Source organism: Prunus dulcis, chromosome 6 (assembly GCF_902201215.1).
Source record: "Prunus dulcis chromosome 6, ALMONDv2, whole genome shotgun sequence".
NCBI classification, from domain to species: domain Eukaryota; kingdom Viridiplantae; phylum Streptophyta; class Magnoliopsida; order Rosales; family Rosaceae; genus Prunus; species Prunus dulcis.
Window position 1 is genome coordinate 21,786,728 of NC_047655.1, and position 14,879 is coordinate 21,801,606.

At 39.5% G+C, this 14,879-nt stretch overlaps 1 protein-coding gene across 1 annotated transcript; it reads left to right on the forward strand.

Annotated features, from left to right (window-relative positions):
* The first annotated feature begins 10,422 nt into the window (after nt 1–10,422).
* LOC117632678 (cytochrome P450 81Q32-like) lies at nt 10,423–13,118 on the forward strand. Its single transcript, XM_034366229.1, has 2 exons — nt 10,423–11,439; nt 12,132–13,118. Exons 1-2 carry the CDS (start codon nt 10,543–10,545, stop codon nt 12,738–12,740), a joined length of 1,506 nt encoding a protein of 501 aa, XP_034222120.1. The 5' UTR covers nt 10,423–10,542; the 3' UTR covers nt 12,741–13,118.
* Nucleotides 13,119–14,879: the final 1,761 nt, after the last annotated feature.

A 14,879-nucleotide genomic window follows, 5' to 3' on the forward strand; every position in this document is an offset into this window, starting at 1 on the left:
TGGATAATGTAAAACCTGTAACATACTCTTCTACTCTTGGGTCTGTTGGGTCTGTCGACCAGCCACCGAGATTATGCCATCTGGCAAGGTTATAGGTTTTTTGTTTTTGTTTTGGTGGGCTCTGAAAATAAATCTCCCTCCTTCGGTCCTGGTTATTGGATCCGCTGGAGCACCAGTCCATTGGGCTTGGACTGGAATCGAGTGATTGATCTCCTCTATTAATTTGTTGTATACTCTTATATGACAACATAATTAGTGGTCAAAATTGGAATTTGTTTTAATTAGTCTAAAATATAAGGGGTAGAGGGTTTCTCACATACACACTACCAACTAAGATGCTATGGAGGTTCGAACATGAGATTATTGATATGCAAGTCAATGTCATTTTCCCCTCGGCTAGAACTCATTGATGTTCAAAACTAATAGAATTAATTGGGTATTTACTAATCAAGAATCAGAATTCTTATTAGGAATTGAATTCCACATCAAGGAATTAAAAAATAAGTAGGGCGCACACAAAATTAGGAATTGAATTCCTAATTTTGGAGGAATTCAATTCTTGAGTGGGAGGTGGTATTCTAGTTCCTGAAGAACTAACCCATTAGGAATTCATCTTTTTTACCCATTATATCTTCACACAATTTTCAAAATTCCAAATTTGTCATATACTTTAACCTAACAACGAGGACATTTTAGTAATTAGTATCACTCATATCCCAATTCCATATGGTTTAGTAAACAACTTTAATAGGAATCCGGAATNAACTCTCTTTAGTCCATATAGTTTAATAAACAACTTCAATAAGAATCGGGAATCTGGAATCTAATTCTTCTCAATCCAACTCCTCCCCAATTCAATTCATCCTAATCCAATTACGGATTAGTAAACATGTAATGTAATAAGAGTGCAAGTTTCTATAGCAATTTGCAAGCTCATATGTGGATACCCCAACAAAAACACAACACGACAACTACAATCAATTGCATTTGGTTGAATTGAAATAGGGGTAGGATGGGATTTCTCAAGTCTCAATCATACACGTGTGAGATGCTAAGAAAGGCTAGAGCTGAATTGGATGCTCATCTACTAGTCCAACACTTAGACTTGGTGGATGAACTAAATATCTCTAAACTAGTGAATTCACATAGGGGTAAGGGGGTCAATTGACTCTTGCAAGCCTTGAATCCACTATAGAAGGCCAAGAACTTGACCCCTGCAAATGCCTAGAAGGTGTTTGATGAAGTGCCCCAAAGAAAGAGCAACCATAGCCAGGAGCAAGCAAGAAGCTTGCTGCGCAGCGCCCAGCGCTTCTTTTTTTCTTTTTTCCTAACGTCAAAACAAGGTCGTTCCACTTAAAGTTTTTTTAATAATTTTTTAATAATTTATTATTATTACTATTTTTTTTTAAACCTAGCCAAAACGACGTCGTTTTGGCTCAAATTTAAAAAATAATAATAATAAAACCACAAGCAGCACAACAGCTCAATAAAAGAAAGTACAATCAATTGAAAACACACACATATATATAAGCAAACTGATTGCCGTCTGTCTAAGAATACTATATGGTGAAATCAAAAACATGTGCCTTAGATATCTTTTGGATATAATATGGTGACACGTTAATCAGTTCCACTTTATTATTAAATTACAAGCCAAACATATATTTTACCTATTACACAACCTTGATTGCTGAAGGCTTGAAGCTTCCTTTTACAAGCTCTGGGCTTGGATCAGTTCTAATTAATGGGGATGAAATTGATCATCAACAAAATAACGGTGAGAATCACTTTCAAAAGAACCATGTCCGAATTTACCATAACTCTCGTTCGCATCATTGTCGTCATCATGCTTGGCCTCGTTGTTGTTGTTTATGGTTGGAGGCTGAGATTGTTCCTTTGTGTCACTAGCAACAACCTCATCAGTGCTTCGACCCTGCAGATTTGGATCATTTTTCTGCTGAGCTAGGTGACGTTCATGCAAATTGTACCTTTCAGTATCAGCTTGCAAAGAAGCCAAGAACATCATTTTTTCTGCTTGGTTCTGCCCTCTCCATTGTTTTCTATGCATCATCCATGGTGGCCATGACGCGGTAGCACAACCATTAAGTATGGCTTTTCTGGTGGATCCATAATTTCTTATCTGCTTTGCAAACAACTTAAGTAAACCTTACCTGGCTTGTATATGTTGACCTCTTAGAATCGAACCCTGGAGTTTGATGGTTTTAAGAGAAAAAGCTAAAGACGGAAAAAAAAAATAAAAAAAATCCCTGAATTAATCTATAAAATCAAATTGTGTATATCCTGGGCCAAATCATTTGTTTTGTATAACATTTTTCCATGAGTCGAAGGACCTATTACAATTTACAAATATTTTTCTTGGTAGTATATTTCCTGGAAACAAGCCCTCTATCAAAGCGGCTAAAAGAATTATAAACGAAAGTCACTATCATAAATATCGTCATTATCATCAACAAGAAAACATACCGTACATAATATGTAATATACAAGAGAGAAATACATATAATACTTTCTTATATTGAAAATTTGACATAAAATACGAGAGTGGTACATTTTGTATAGAATTTTTTTACCTTTTAGACGTTGACCCCTACAAGAAAAATTCATGGATCCGCCACTTATTACCCTACATTAAAATTCTGCTGGAGGAGACAGGAAAATTCATTAAAATAAGAATCCATGTTAATTAACAACACTATATCCTAAAAAACATAAATATGCTCCATCTACTACATTACAGATGAACTAGTAACACCCCATTATAGTGCTAGGGTTACATCCAAGAATTTTTTTCATATTCGGGATCTAAATTTTTTGACTTAAACCCACTGGTAAATCTGAACTATAAGGAATATTTCGACTAAATGATAACGGTAATCTAAACCCGCTACTGTCACACCTTCACAATAATCTAATTTGTATATAAATAATAACGTGCATGTCCTCCAATCAAAATAATTTTCAAACTAAAAAAGTTTCAGTAAAAATATAGGGATTGTAAACCAAAACTTGCCATTCATTTTTGGTTTTTTGTTCGGGGTGTTGAACCCGTCATTTCACCAAAAAAAATAAATTTGAAGAACTTGTTTGGTAATGTTTTTTGAAAATTTTATGTACAATGTTATTAGAAAAATAAAAAAGTGAAAATAAATTTATATTTTCAAGATCTAAAAAGGTATATGGTAATTTAATTGAAAAGCAATTTTAAAATATGGAGATTGAAAACGCATTCGGTACTACAATGTAAAAAAAGCATAAACAATGAATGATTTTCAATATAGTAGTATATATGATTTTCAATATAGAAGTATATTTAGCAAAATTAAATAAGAAAATATTGTTTAATAACACTTGATTAAATATTACAATTGATTATGTATTACCATCCTATCATGTGAATCCTTTTTCGAAAGTTTTTGTCAATATCTAATCCATAAAAATAAAAAATTATGATGAAGAATAACAACATGGTTTTTGTCAGTATCTCATCCACCTTTGCCTTGCTTTGCTTTTGGTTCCATATATAATCTACCAGGTGGATAAAGATCCGTGCATGCGAAGCCAAGTGTGCTTACATATTGGCTGACCTATGCGTATAGTTCCCTGTGATGAACGCCGTCAGCACTAGCTAGGATGGATGGCAATAATGCAAACCCGAGTGGGGTCCACTCCCGACCAATGGTCAAATCATCAGCATTAGTTTAAAATAGAGGAGTTTCTCACATGCACATTGTCAAGATTTTGTACAGTTTCGAATATGAGACTTTTGATCTGCAAGTCTATATTCTTTTTCATTGAACTAGACCTTGTTAGCATGGTAAAGGGCAAAATTAAGAGTGCTACACTACCATGAAGACAACACGACAATCGCAATCACTTGCGTTTGGTTTGAATTGAAGATCAGAAGGATGGGCTCGAGTCTCACGCGCATACACAAGATGTATACATGCATATACAATAAAGGGTAATGCTATGCTTACCACATAAATTTACCATATTTTAATACCATCTTACATGGTAGATGATGTGGACAACCACCTTATTAATGGTGTGTTTACTAATCAAGAATTGGAATTCTCATCAGGAATTGAATTCCACATATGGAGGATTTATGCGTTTACTTCACATCAAGGAATTGAAAAGTAAGTGGGGTCCACACAAAATTAGAAATTGAATTCTTGATTTTGGAGAAATTCAATTCTTGGGTGGGATGTGGTATTCTAATTCCAAAAGAACTAACTCATTAGGAATTCATCTGTTTTACCCATTATATCCTCACACAATTTTTAAAATTCCAAATTTGCCATATACTTTATGTAATAACCCAAAACAAAATATCAAAAAGGTAACAAAATATCTAAAAAGTAGGATTAATATCTTCTAGCAAAAAGATAATTTTGCCATCGCATTATTTAATAGGAAAAAGTTGACTTTTTGATCGAGAAAGAATTTGGCAATTTCGTTTGCGCCGTTGCGTAGAGCACGGCGAAACGAGTCCGTAGACACGGAGTAGACTCGAATCGGAGTTGTAACGAAGAAAATACGATCAAAATACCGCGAATGGCAAAATGGTAATTTGATCAAAAAGTCAGATTTTTATCTCTTTCTTCCTTCTCTCTCCTCATTTCTTCTCTCTCTCTCTCTCCTCCCGATTCGCACCAGCGCCTGACCTCCGCTAGCTTCCAACGTCGCCCCGGCCGCCACAGTTGGAGCCGATCTCCGCCGTTGGTACCAAACTGACCACCACTCGACCGCCGTCATTTCTTGATCCGTCTCCGCCGTTTCCGTGGCCGGAGCTCGCCGAAATCTGTCATTTTTGCCGATTTTCCAGTTGAACTTTGAGCTCCTCGTTCTCCTTCAATTCTCCACCAAATCGATCGAGTAAGGTATGGTTTCTTGGCTATTTTTCGTGTTCTAACTGATGGATGTATGGGTTTCAATCGATTTTAGCTCTAAAACGTTCGATTTTTGACTTGAAAATTGGCCGAAACTTCGGCCGCCGTGATCGGCCGTCACTTTTTGGGATATGTCCAAGAACAAAAGTGACTCCAAATGGGGTGTTTTACCTAGGATAGGAGTTTGGAGTCTTGGTTCCGAGATTTTTCGACAACCCGAAATCGCTTTGGACACCCAATCTGCCCGCGCGTGTGGCGGCGCGTGGGCGAGGGTGGTGAAGTGACTTTGTGTAATTTTGTGATCCTCGTGTCGTCACGAGCGCGTAGGATTTCGCGGATCTCGATTCGGAGTCCGTTTGAGCCCCGAACGGATTTTCCATATCGCGCAATCCTTGGGTGCAGTGTCGTCGAATCGTTGGATCACACTCAATTTTGGATATGTCGTACTACATGATTTCAGGATCGTGTAGGGTTCGACGGATTGCGAATCGGAGTCTCGGATACTCTGAAATCGGGAACCCTGGGGCTAGGGTTTGGAATTTAAGCGATAACGCCATTTTGGCCAATCCGACCATCCGTTTCGGACCAAACTTGCAGAACATGGTTCCTTTTCTATGAGGAACCTTCAGAAAAGCCCAGATTGGCCATCGGAGACCGTGGACCCACGGGGTCCCGGATCGGCCGATCTGGTGGGTTATCGCTCAGCTAAGCGTCGGGTCTTCCACGATCGTTTTAACTGTTTGAAAGGCTAATGTGGGCATAGGAGTAACTTGAAACTAGTGCACGTATTTCTAGGAGCCGAGGGCAGGGTGTTTAGTTTAAATTCTTTTTATTCAGCAGTTTATTAATTTAATATTCATGGTTTATCAGGCACCAGAGGTCCGATCGACCCACAGGAGGAACCTTCGAAGGGTCCAGCTAGCTCGGACCACCAGTGAGTGGACTTTCTTTCATGAATGATTTTATATAAATGAGTTATATAAATGATTTATATAAGTAAGTTTACTTAAATGATTTTATATTGATTTTATATAAATAACCTTTTATAAATGAGTTTATTTGAATAAGTTTTATGAACTGTTTCTTTCAAGCATGATTTGTACTGTTAAGTACTTTGATCTACGTGATGCTTAGTTACTGAAGCTCTAGTAATATAAAAAGCAGAGTTTGAGAACTTTACCAGAGGAGATAGCAGTTAAGTTTCAGATTTACTGAGATGCAGTGAGTTATTAGATTTTTCTCAAAATAGTTTATTTTAAAACCACCGTGTACCCATTTATTTTTGGTGATTTCCCACAGTCGGACCGATGTCTACGGACATCCAGTCTGATTTCAGTTACGTCAATGCACTTGACTTTGCCTCACGAGTTTCGGGGACGCTCGGACCGTGAGTGCCAGGATTTGCGGCTCGGCAGACTTGGTGTCCCGAGACCTGCCAGGATTGCGGCTCGGCTGACTCTGTGTCCCCGAGACCTGCCAGGATTGCGGATCAGGCTGACTACGGTCCCCTATATCTGCCAGGGCTGCTCGAGTCGACTTGGTGTCATCGAGACATGCCGGCGGATCAGGCTGATCATAGTCCCCTGATTTCGCCAGTTTGCGGCTCGGGTAGACTGCGTGACGTCCGAGACCTGCCAGGGAATTGGCGGATATGACAGGGGTACAAATAGTGGTAGTTTCAAAGGATTTTGAGCTTTCTCTTATTCAATTATGACTTTTAGTTATTTTATGCCAGTCTCTTTGATATTCGCGCATTTATATCTTTACATATTTGTTCAGTTATACGAGCATACTCATCAGTAAGTTTTTATATGCTTATTTAAATACCTTGTATTGAAATATAGACAAACTATCGATTTATATCCTTACTTATTTTTAAATGGGGGTTATTATGGTTATAAATTGTTTTCAAGAACATTATTTTTGTCCACTCACATTTTCCAACCTGTTTTTCGCCCCCAGGCCGTAGAAGTGCGCAGGATCCACCACCGGGCCATTCCTAGCTTCCGCGCCACTAAGTAAGGTAGAGTTTCGTAGAAAAGTCCTTGAGACCCTGTAAACTTTAGAAAATGCTCTGATATCTCGTTTTAGTAGAAAACTAGAGCTAGTAAATACTTGATTATTCTATTCTGGCAGTTGGTGTGGATTTATTCGATTGTTTGACAGGTGAAAAAATTTGGGTTTGGTCAAAATACAGGGGAGACTCTGCCGAATTTTCGGCAGAAGTCCAAAGAAAGTTTTCCTAGTAACTGTAGCAGGATGGGTAAAATGGTCAATTGTGCCCGACAGTTGCCAGATGTCGGACACGCCCAGGACTTGGTTCGAATTCCAAAGTGGAATTGGGATCGGGTCCTGTCAATTTGGTATTAGAGCATAGGTTGTACTTCCTGTAGACTTTGCACTTTGTGCATCCTTGTTTTCTTTTCGAGTTGGGCCCTAATGGTGGTGGTGTCTGTAAGGAAATTAGACAGTTATCCCGACGTAGGGGGATGCGAGTCCCAGGTCGGGCAGGAACTGCACCGGTATCGGAACCGGTAGAGTAAGCCTTCATTAGAGGCTCGTCAAGAGTCGTATCTACTGTAACTAGTAGGCAGGGAGATCCAAACATCCAGTAGACCTTGAAGTTGTTAGCTCAGGTTTTAGTCAGCCAGAGATCCATCCGTGAGATAGGTGGATCAAGTAAAAAGGATTGAGAGCTATAAACTTGGATAATGGTGGTACTCCGTAGTAAAGAAGGATTGAATTGAAAGGAATGGAGTAGATCGTGGAGGTCATGGTTGTTCCACAGAAGAATAGAGTATTGGTGGGATTTGGTTAAGAAGTGATACCAGAATTCTTTGACTCGTACGGGATAGGCATTTTAAAGCTACATTTGATAGTCAGCATTACCCGCAAGTCTACCGAATGCGTGGATGCAGGAATTTTTGCAGCTGGATAGAGTATAATGACTGGATCAGAATATGAGAAAAATGTTTCATGTATTGTTTTCTACTAATAGAGACTGGAAAGTAAGAGGTAGTACCTAGTTGCGATAAGGTTAAAAGCCTCCATCCAAGATATTGTGATAAGTTAATAGTTGGTTAACTTTGGTGCCGTGGTGATGTCTGCCCAGCCAGATAATGGGTAGATCATGGGGTGCGCTCTGTGCACAGTATTTGGATATAGGTCATACTAATCAGGAAGAATTGAAGAAAGGTAACTACAGTGGGGATTACAGTTTTCGATCACCGAATGGCCGCAGGCATGGAGACTGCCGAGCTGGATCTAGTTCCGGTGAAGGTACCAATCAGGGTAGTAGTATTGGAAATCGTTCTAGGATTGGTGTAGCCAGGAGTATTGGAAGACAATTGTTGTCAGACTCTAACAGGAGAAGTTGCCCTAATGTGCCAGGTGTGGTAGGCATTATTCCGGGCCCTGCTAGAAGAGTACTACTGGAGGATAATATTATGGACAGTCTAAATCTTTTCAAAAAGGGTTGCCGTTGTTCCTTTAGTATAAAAAGATCATTTCTGCGGCGAAACAAGTATGCAAGGTAAGTTACAGGAAATACCACAGTCTATGGGGGCTCTGTTTAGCGATGGGCCCAGATCAGTATGGCTAGTTGAGGAAGCAGTCAGCTGAAGGGAAGTAGTGACAGTTTTAAACCCGCAGATAGATAGTATAACTCAGTAGGAAGCATGAGCATTATTTACTGCAGTTACAGATTGAATTCCCCTTCGGCATGGGTAGCTGGAGGTCATCCTAGGGATGGATTGATTTGGCCGGATACCGTACCTCAAAGCTACCTTTTCATCAGGAGATCAAGTTTATTTTTGAGCTCGCTCCAGGAATGGAGCCTATTTCTCGGGTAAAGTACAAAAAGACACCAGTAAGTTGAAGGAGTTAGCGACTAAATTGCCGGAATTGATAGCGAAGAGGGTCATTCAGCTTAGTGCTTTCCTCATTGAAGTGTTCTAGTGTTATTTAAGGAAAAGAGATGTCATCATGAAGTTATGCATGGACTCAAGGTAGTTGGATAAGATCACAGTACGGAAATAGACGTCTATGGTTTCACAGTAAGGAATTGTTTAATAAGCTAAAGAGTGCCAAGGGGTTTTCTGAAAAGTGACTTGAAGCTTGGATAGTTCCAATAACGAGTTAGAAAGGAATATGTACCTAAAACAGCGTGTTGAATGAGGCATGGGGACTCTGAGTTCCTGGTCATACTATAAAGAATTAAGGGATGTGCCAGTGGTATTTTGGACCCCCCTTGAACAGAATGTTTGGGCGGTATTGAGATCGCCTCATGATCGTGTAGGTAGATAACCTTTGGGTGTATTCTAAGAAACAGAAGGCACATGTGAAATATGTAAACATTGGGTGGTGGACTCTGAGAAGGCAGTAACTTTATGCCAAGCTCAGCAAGTGTGCATGTTGGAGGGACAGAGTGAGTTTCTTGGGACACATGATTGCGGTTGAGAGTATTTTGTTGATCCTCAAGGATTGAAGCAGTAGCAAATTTCGTTACGACCAATCAGTGCTACAGAGGTACAGAGTTTTCTAGGTAAGTCGATTTTTACTGTCGCCCTGTGGAAGGGTTATCCACCATGGCGACACCGCTCATCTCCTTAGCAAAGAAAGAAATTACATGGGTGTGGTCAGACCAGTGAAGAGGATGATGTTAAACTTAAGAACAGGCCAAATTCTTTCTCGATCAAAAAGTCAACTTTTTCCCTATTAAATAATGCGAGGGCAAAATTATCTTTTTACTAGAAGATATTAATCCTACTTTTTAGATATTTTGTTACCTTTTTGATATTTTGTTTTGGGTTATTACACTTTAACCCAATAACGAGGACATTTTAGTAATTAGTACCACTTCTACTCCAATTCCATATAGTTTAATAAACAACTTCAATAGGTACCACTTCTACTGAATCGGTATAGGAAGAATCATTCCCATTAAGTTGTTTACTAAACATATGGAATTAGCAAAGAAATGTAATTGATTCCCATTGTTATTGTTTACTAATTTGCATGAATCAGAATCCAAATTAATTTTAGAATTATGGTAAAGTGGTAAGGATATTTTTGGAAGTTAATTAAGAGAAAACAGGAATGAGATTCGTATCGACTACTCCCCCCTAGTTAATTTAATACCTAGTTTTGAAGGAATGTGATTACAGATTTTGAGGTGTGGCCCACTTATTTTTTCATACCTGATTGCAAGTAAACGCAGAGAAAGTCAGGAATGGAAATTATTCTATTTCCTCCCATACTCATTACTGATACGTAAACATGCCTTTAGAGTAGATGCGTGTTGATAATAGATTGTATCTAACTCATGTACTGGATTTCATTTGTATCTCATTTATAGTTAGAGATCTAATTGAAGCATAATTAAGTTAATGTATTTTGTTAGTTTTCAATGGTTGATGTATAAAATGTGGTTGTCTGTATCAGCTGCCAAATAAAATAGATTTATCTAGTACGCATAGCATTGCCCATACAATAAAATATCTACATATATCTTTCCCCATACAAAAATCTGTATGTAGATATTTCCTTCCCGTACCCTCTTCTTTATAAATATATACCACATCCACCAATCAAAATCAAACTTAAAAACCAACAAAAGCCAAAACAAACCATGGAACAAGGCATCTTCTTCTCCACAACGTCCCTCTCTCTTATCTTCATCACAATCTTCATTTTCCAGTTCTTTCTCAAAACAAAACGACGACGTTACACAAACCTCCCACCAAACCCTTTTTCTCTCCCCATCCTAGGCCATCTCCATCTCTTGAAAGCCCCGGTCCACCGAACCTTACACCGCCTCTCTCAAAAACACGGCCCTATTTTCTCTCTCTGGTTCGGTTCGCAGCGCGTGGTCATAGTCTCATCCCCGTCCGCTGTCCAAGAGTGTTTCACAAGAAACGACATCGTTTTGGCAAACCGTCCTTCACTGCTCCTATTCAAGCACATAGGCTACAACAGCACGACCATCTCAACCTCTCCATACGGCGACCACTGGCGCAACCTCCGCCGCATCGGTGCCATCGAGATTTTCTCCTCCGCTCGACTCAACACATTCGCAAACACACGAAAAGACGAAGTCAAACACCTCATATGCAAACTTGCACAAAACTCGGTGCATGAGTTTGCGAAGGTGGAGTTGAAGTCTATGTTCACTGAGCTAACCTTTAACATCATAATGACAATGGTGGCGGGGAAGAGGTACTATGGGGATGACGTGTCGGTGGACAAGGAAGAGGCCAAGCAGTTCAGGCAGATTATGAAGGAGGTTTTTGCTCATAGTGGGGCAGTGAACCCAGCAGATTTCTTGCCCATTTTGAATTGGATTGGGAGCAATGCTTATGAAAAGAGGGTGATGAAGTTGGCTAAGAAGACTGATTCGTTTTTGCAAGGTCTGATTGATGAGCAAAGGAGTAAGGGTAAAAATGGAACTATGATCGACCATTTGCTTTCTCTGCAGGACTCACAGCCTGAATATTATACTGACCAACTCATCAAGGGCTTTATACTGGTTAGTTGAGAATTCTATCTCATGCATTACATTATAATTAATAAAGTGTTTTTTTATTTATAATTAATATAGAGTAGGTAGGGACTTGGTGGTTGGATTCATTGAATTCATTAATCGATACTAAATTAATACCAATAGCGTTATTTGTATAATATTTATTGACCATTCTGTTGATTATATTTCTAATAGAGGCGAGACCCACAAGTATACGTGGGATTCACTTAGAGTAGAGTGGAGGTCTAGTCGGTACAGTACAAATAGCGGCATCCAATGTAAATGTAGTAGAAATAACAACACCCAATTAAGATATGCCACGTGAGCATATGCCTATCCACTATATGTATTTATAGTGTTCATGTATATCCGTTTAAGTACGTACAGAGTCTGAGAGTCACAACTGGATCAAGTTGCAGGATGGTGACTTTTATTGACTTATGTAGCTTTTTAGACTGGATCATCTTGGACTTCATTGGGCTAGTTTTCTTGCACCTAGGCACTCAGTTAATTATATATTTAAGAACAACAACAGTGATAAGAAAAAGTTGTTCTGCATTTCATTGGCTAACTTTCTCTGTAATTTTCACAAGAATTACAAAATAAACATTCAAATTAGCTGACACAACCGATAAACATGCTACGTATTTCATGCTCTTTTCTTCTGAACTTAGTAATAATAATAAAGTAATTTTTAGGTGCTGTTATTGGCTGGCACTGATACATCATCAGTCACACTGGAATGGGCCCTGTCTCATCTACTTAACAATCCACATGTGCTAAGAAAGGCTAGAGCTGAACTGGATGCTCAACTTGACCAAGAACACTTAGTTGATGAACAAAATATCTCTAAACTACCCTACCTTCAAGGCATTATATCAGAGACGCTGCGGTTGTGCCCAGCCGCCCCGATGCTAGTACCACATTTTGCATCTGATGACTGCACTATTGGGGGATTCGACGTTCCATGTGGCACAATGGTATTGGTGAATGCATGGGCCATACATAGAGATCCACAGTTGTGGGATGATCCTGAAAAGTTCAAGCCTGAGAGGTTCAAAAGTGGTGAGGATCTGTCACACAAGCTCATGCCATTTGGAATGGGGAGGAGAGCTTGCCCTGGATCAGGCTTGGCGCAACGTGTGGTGGGCTTGACCTTGGGGACATTGATCCAATGCTTTGAGTGGAAGAGAGTTGACGAGGAGGAGATTGACATGACTGAAGGTAAAGGACTCACCATGCCAAAAGCTGTACCTTTGGAGGCTCTGTGTAAAACCCGCTCTATTGTGAACAAGCTTCTACCTTGATCCTATGCATGAATTAGCTAGTCTTCCAATAAATTCATCTTAACTAGTATGTGTTGTATTATTACAAGTGTAAGTGTTCATGTTACCTTTTCTTTTTATATGAGTGGTCATGAGCTTTTGCGTGGCCAATCATTTGTATCTTTGTACGTAAGATTTGGAAGAGAAATAAGGCTTTTCTTCCACTGTGTTTTCTTGTGAAGAAGGGAAGAAGAATTTGTCAAACAAGCTCTGATCAGGTCATGGCAAAGGATTTTGGGAATCTTAGCAAAGTTCTGGTGCCTGCGATGAGAATGGAAAAAAATCATTGAAATATGAAGCGATGTAGCAATCATATACCCTAAAATCATTGAAATATGAAGCGATTTTGGAAATCCTCAATGCTCTCTCTTATGCTTCCCTTTTCATTTACCGACGTGAAGGCCGCGTTATTTACTTTCTTGTGTAGGTTGACGACCTTGTTGTCACAGGAAATAATGCCTTACTTGTTTCTCAATTTGTTCATGCTCTTGCTAGGAGGTTCTCTATCAAGGATCCCTTAATTATTTTCTCGGTGTTGAAGTGTGCCTACTACCACTGGTCTCTTTTTGTCTCAACACAAGTATATCTATGATCTTTTGAGCAGGGCCCACATGGATGATGCAAAGGAAGTCAGTACACCCATGACCACATCCGATTCTCTAGTGCTTCATTTTGGTTCTCCTTCCACTAACGCCACTAAGTATCGCCAACTAGTTGGTGGTCTTCCAGGGACGGATTCATGATTTCAAACTTGACTGGGGCTAAATTCACCTTACATATAAACATACTAAGTATATAGAAAACTCGATAGTACGATGTAATTTCATTGATAACAAAAATTAATAATACACCTACTCAAGGGGGGGACATAATGAGCCTTACCTTTCAAATAACACTATATAAGTTGCACCATTCGAGTCTTCATAGAATTAAAACCATTAATTATCGATTAATTATCTATATTATTAGCAAATTCTCTTTCAATGTGAAGTAACATACAATCAGCAAGAAATTCATCACCTATCTTGTTTCGAAGCCGATTTTTGATAAGTCTCATACAAGAAAATGTTCGTTTTGTTGTCGCTGTAGAAACAGGAAGAGTTAGCACCAAACGAATCAATATGTCAATCAAGTAGTATTTTTGTGCTAATCTTGTTTCCACTAAGCGCTCAAGTAAAGGATTCCTTGGGCTGTAGGCTGCAGCTTTCCTATTCTCCCTTTTATTCTCCACTTGCAATGCAGTGCAAGCAAAGGATTCCTTGAGAGGGTAGGATATTCAATTGGATGGCTGGGCTATAAATTTTTCTTTTTGGGGTTGGGATTTTAAAAGCCACCTGGGCTGTAGCCTAGGTTAGCCAAAGCCATGTTCCGTCCTTGTGGTCTTCAATATCTCAGTCTCACTCACCCTGACATCTCATTTGCTGTCAACAAGCTATCTCAATTCATGCATCAACCACCTGACATTCATTGGCTAGCTTTGAAGCATCTTCTTCGCTACCTCAAAGGCACCATCTACCATGGTTCTATTCTCAAACGCTCTCGTACCACTACCTTGTTGTTTGATTTTTCTGACGCGGATTGGGTTGACAACTGTGATGATTGAACATCCACCACATCCTATGTTGCCTATCTTGACGGTAATCTCATTTGCTAGAGCTCCTGCAAACAACGAGCAATTGCTTGCTCATCCACCAAAGCTGAGTATCGTGTTGTTGCTTGCATCGCCGTTGAACTTGCTTGGATCAAATCCCTGCTTCGCGAACTTAGCGTTATGCCCTCATCCATGCCTGCCATTTCTTGTGATAATATTGGTGCCACCTTCTACCATGCCAATCATGTTCTCCACTCTCACATGAAACACTTTGACATTGATTTTCAATTTGTTCGTGATTTGGTAACTCGTGGGCTCCTTCAGGTATCTAATGTTTCCACTATTGATCAACTCACTGATGCCCTCACAAAGCCTTTGTCTCGCCACCGTTTTCAACTTCTCTGGTCCAAGATTGGTGTTGTTGATGGCGCCACCATCTTGCGGGGGCGTATAAGGGAACCACCGCAGTCAATGCAAATCAATGCCTCATCTCCAACAATCTTACTGCTGCTAAATAAGACTTTTCCAGT

Bases quoted from the DNA above. Each gene is read 5' to 3' on its own strand.
- LOC117632678 (XM_034366229.1), top strand. From the start codon at position 10,543: ATGGAACAAGGCATCTTCTTCTCCACAACGTCCCTCTCTCTTATCTTC. The intron at 11,440-12,131 runs GTTAGTTGAGAA...AGTAATTTTTAG, and splicing joins TCATCAAGGGCTTTATACTG to GTGCTGTTATTGGCTGGCAC.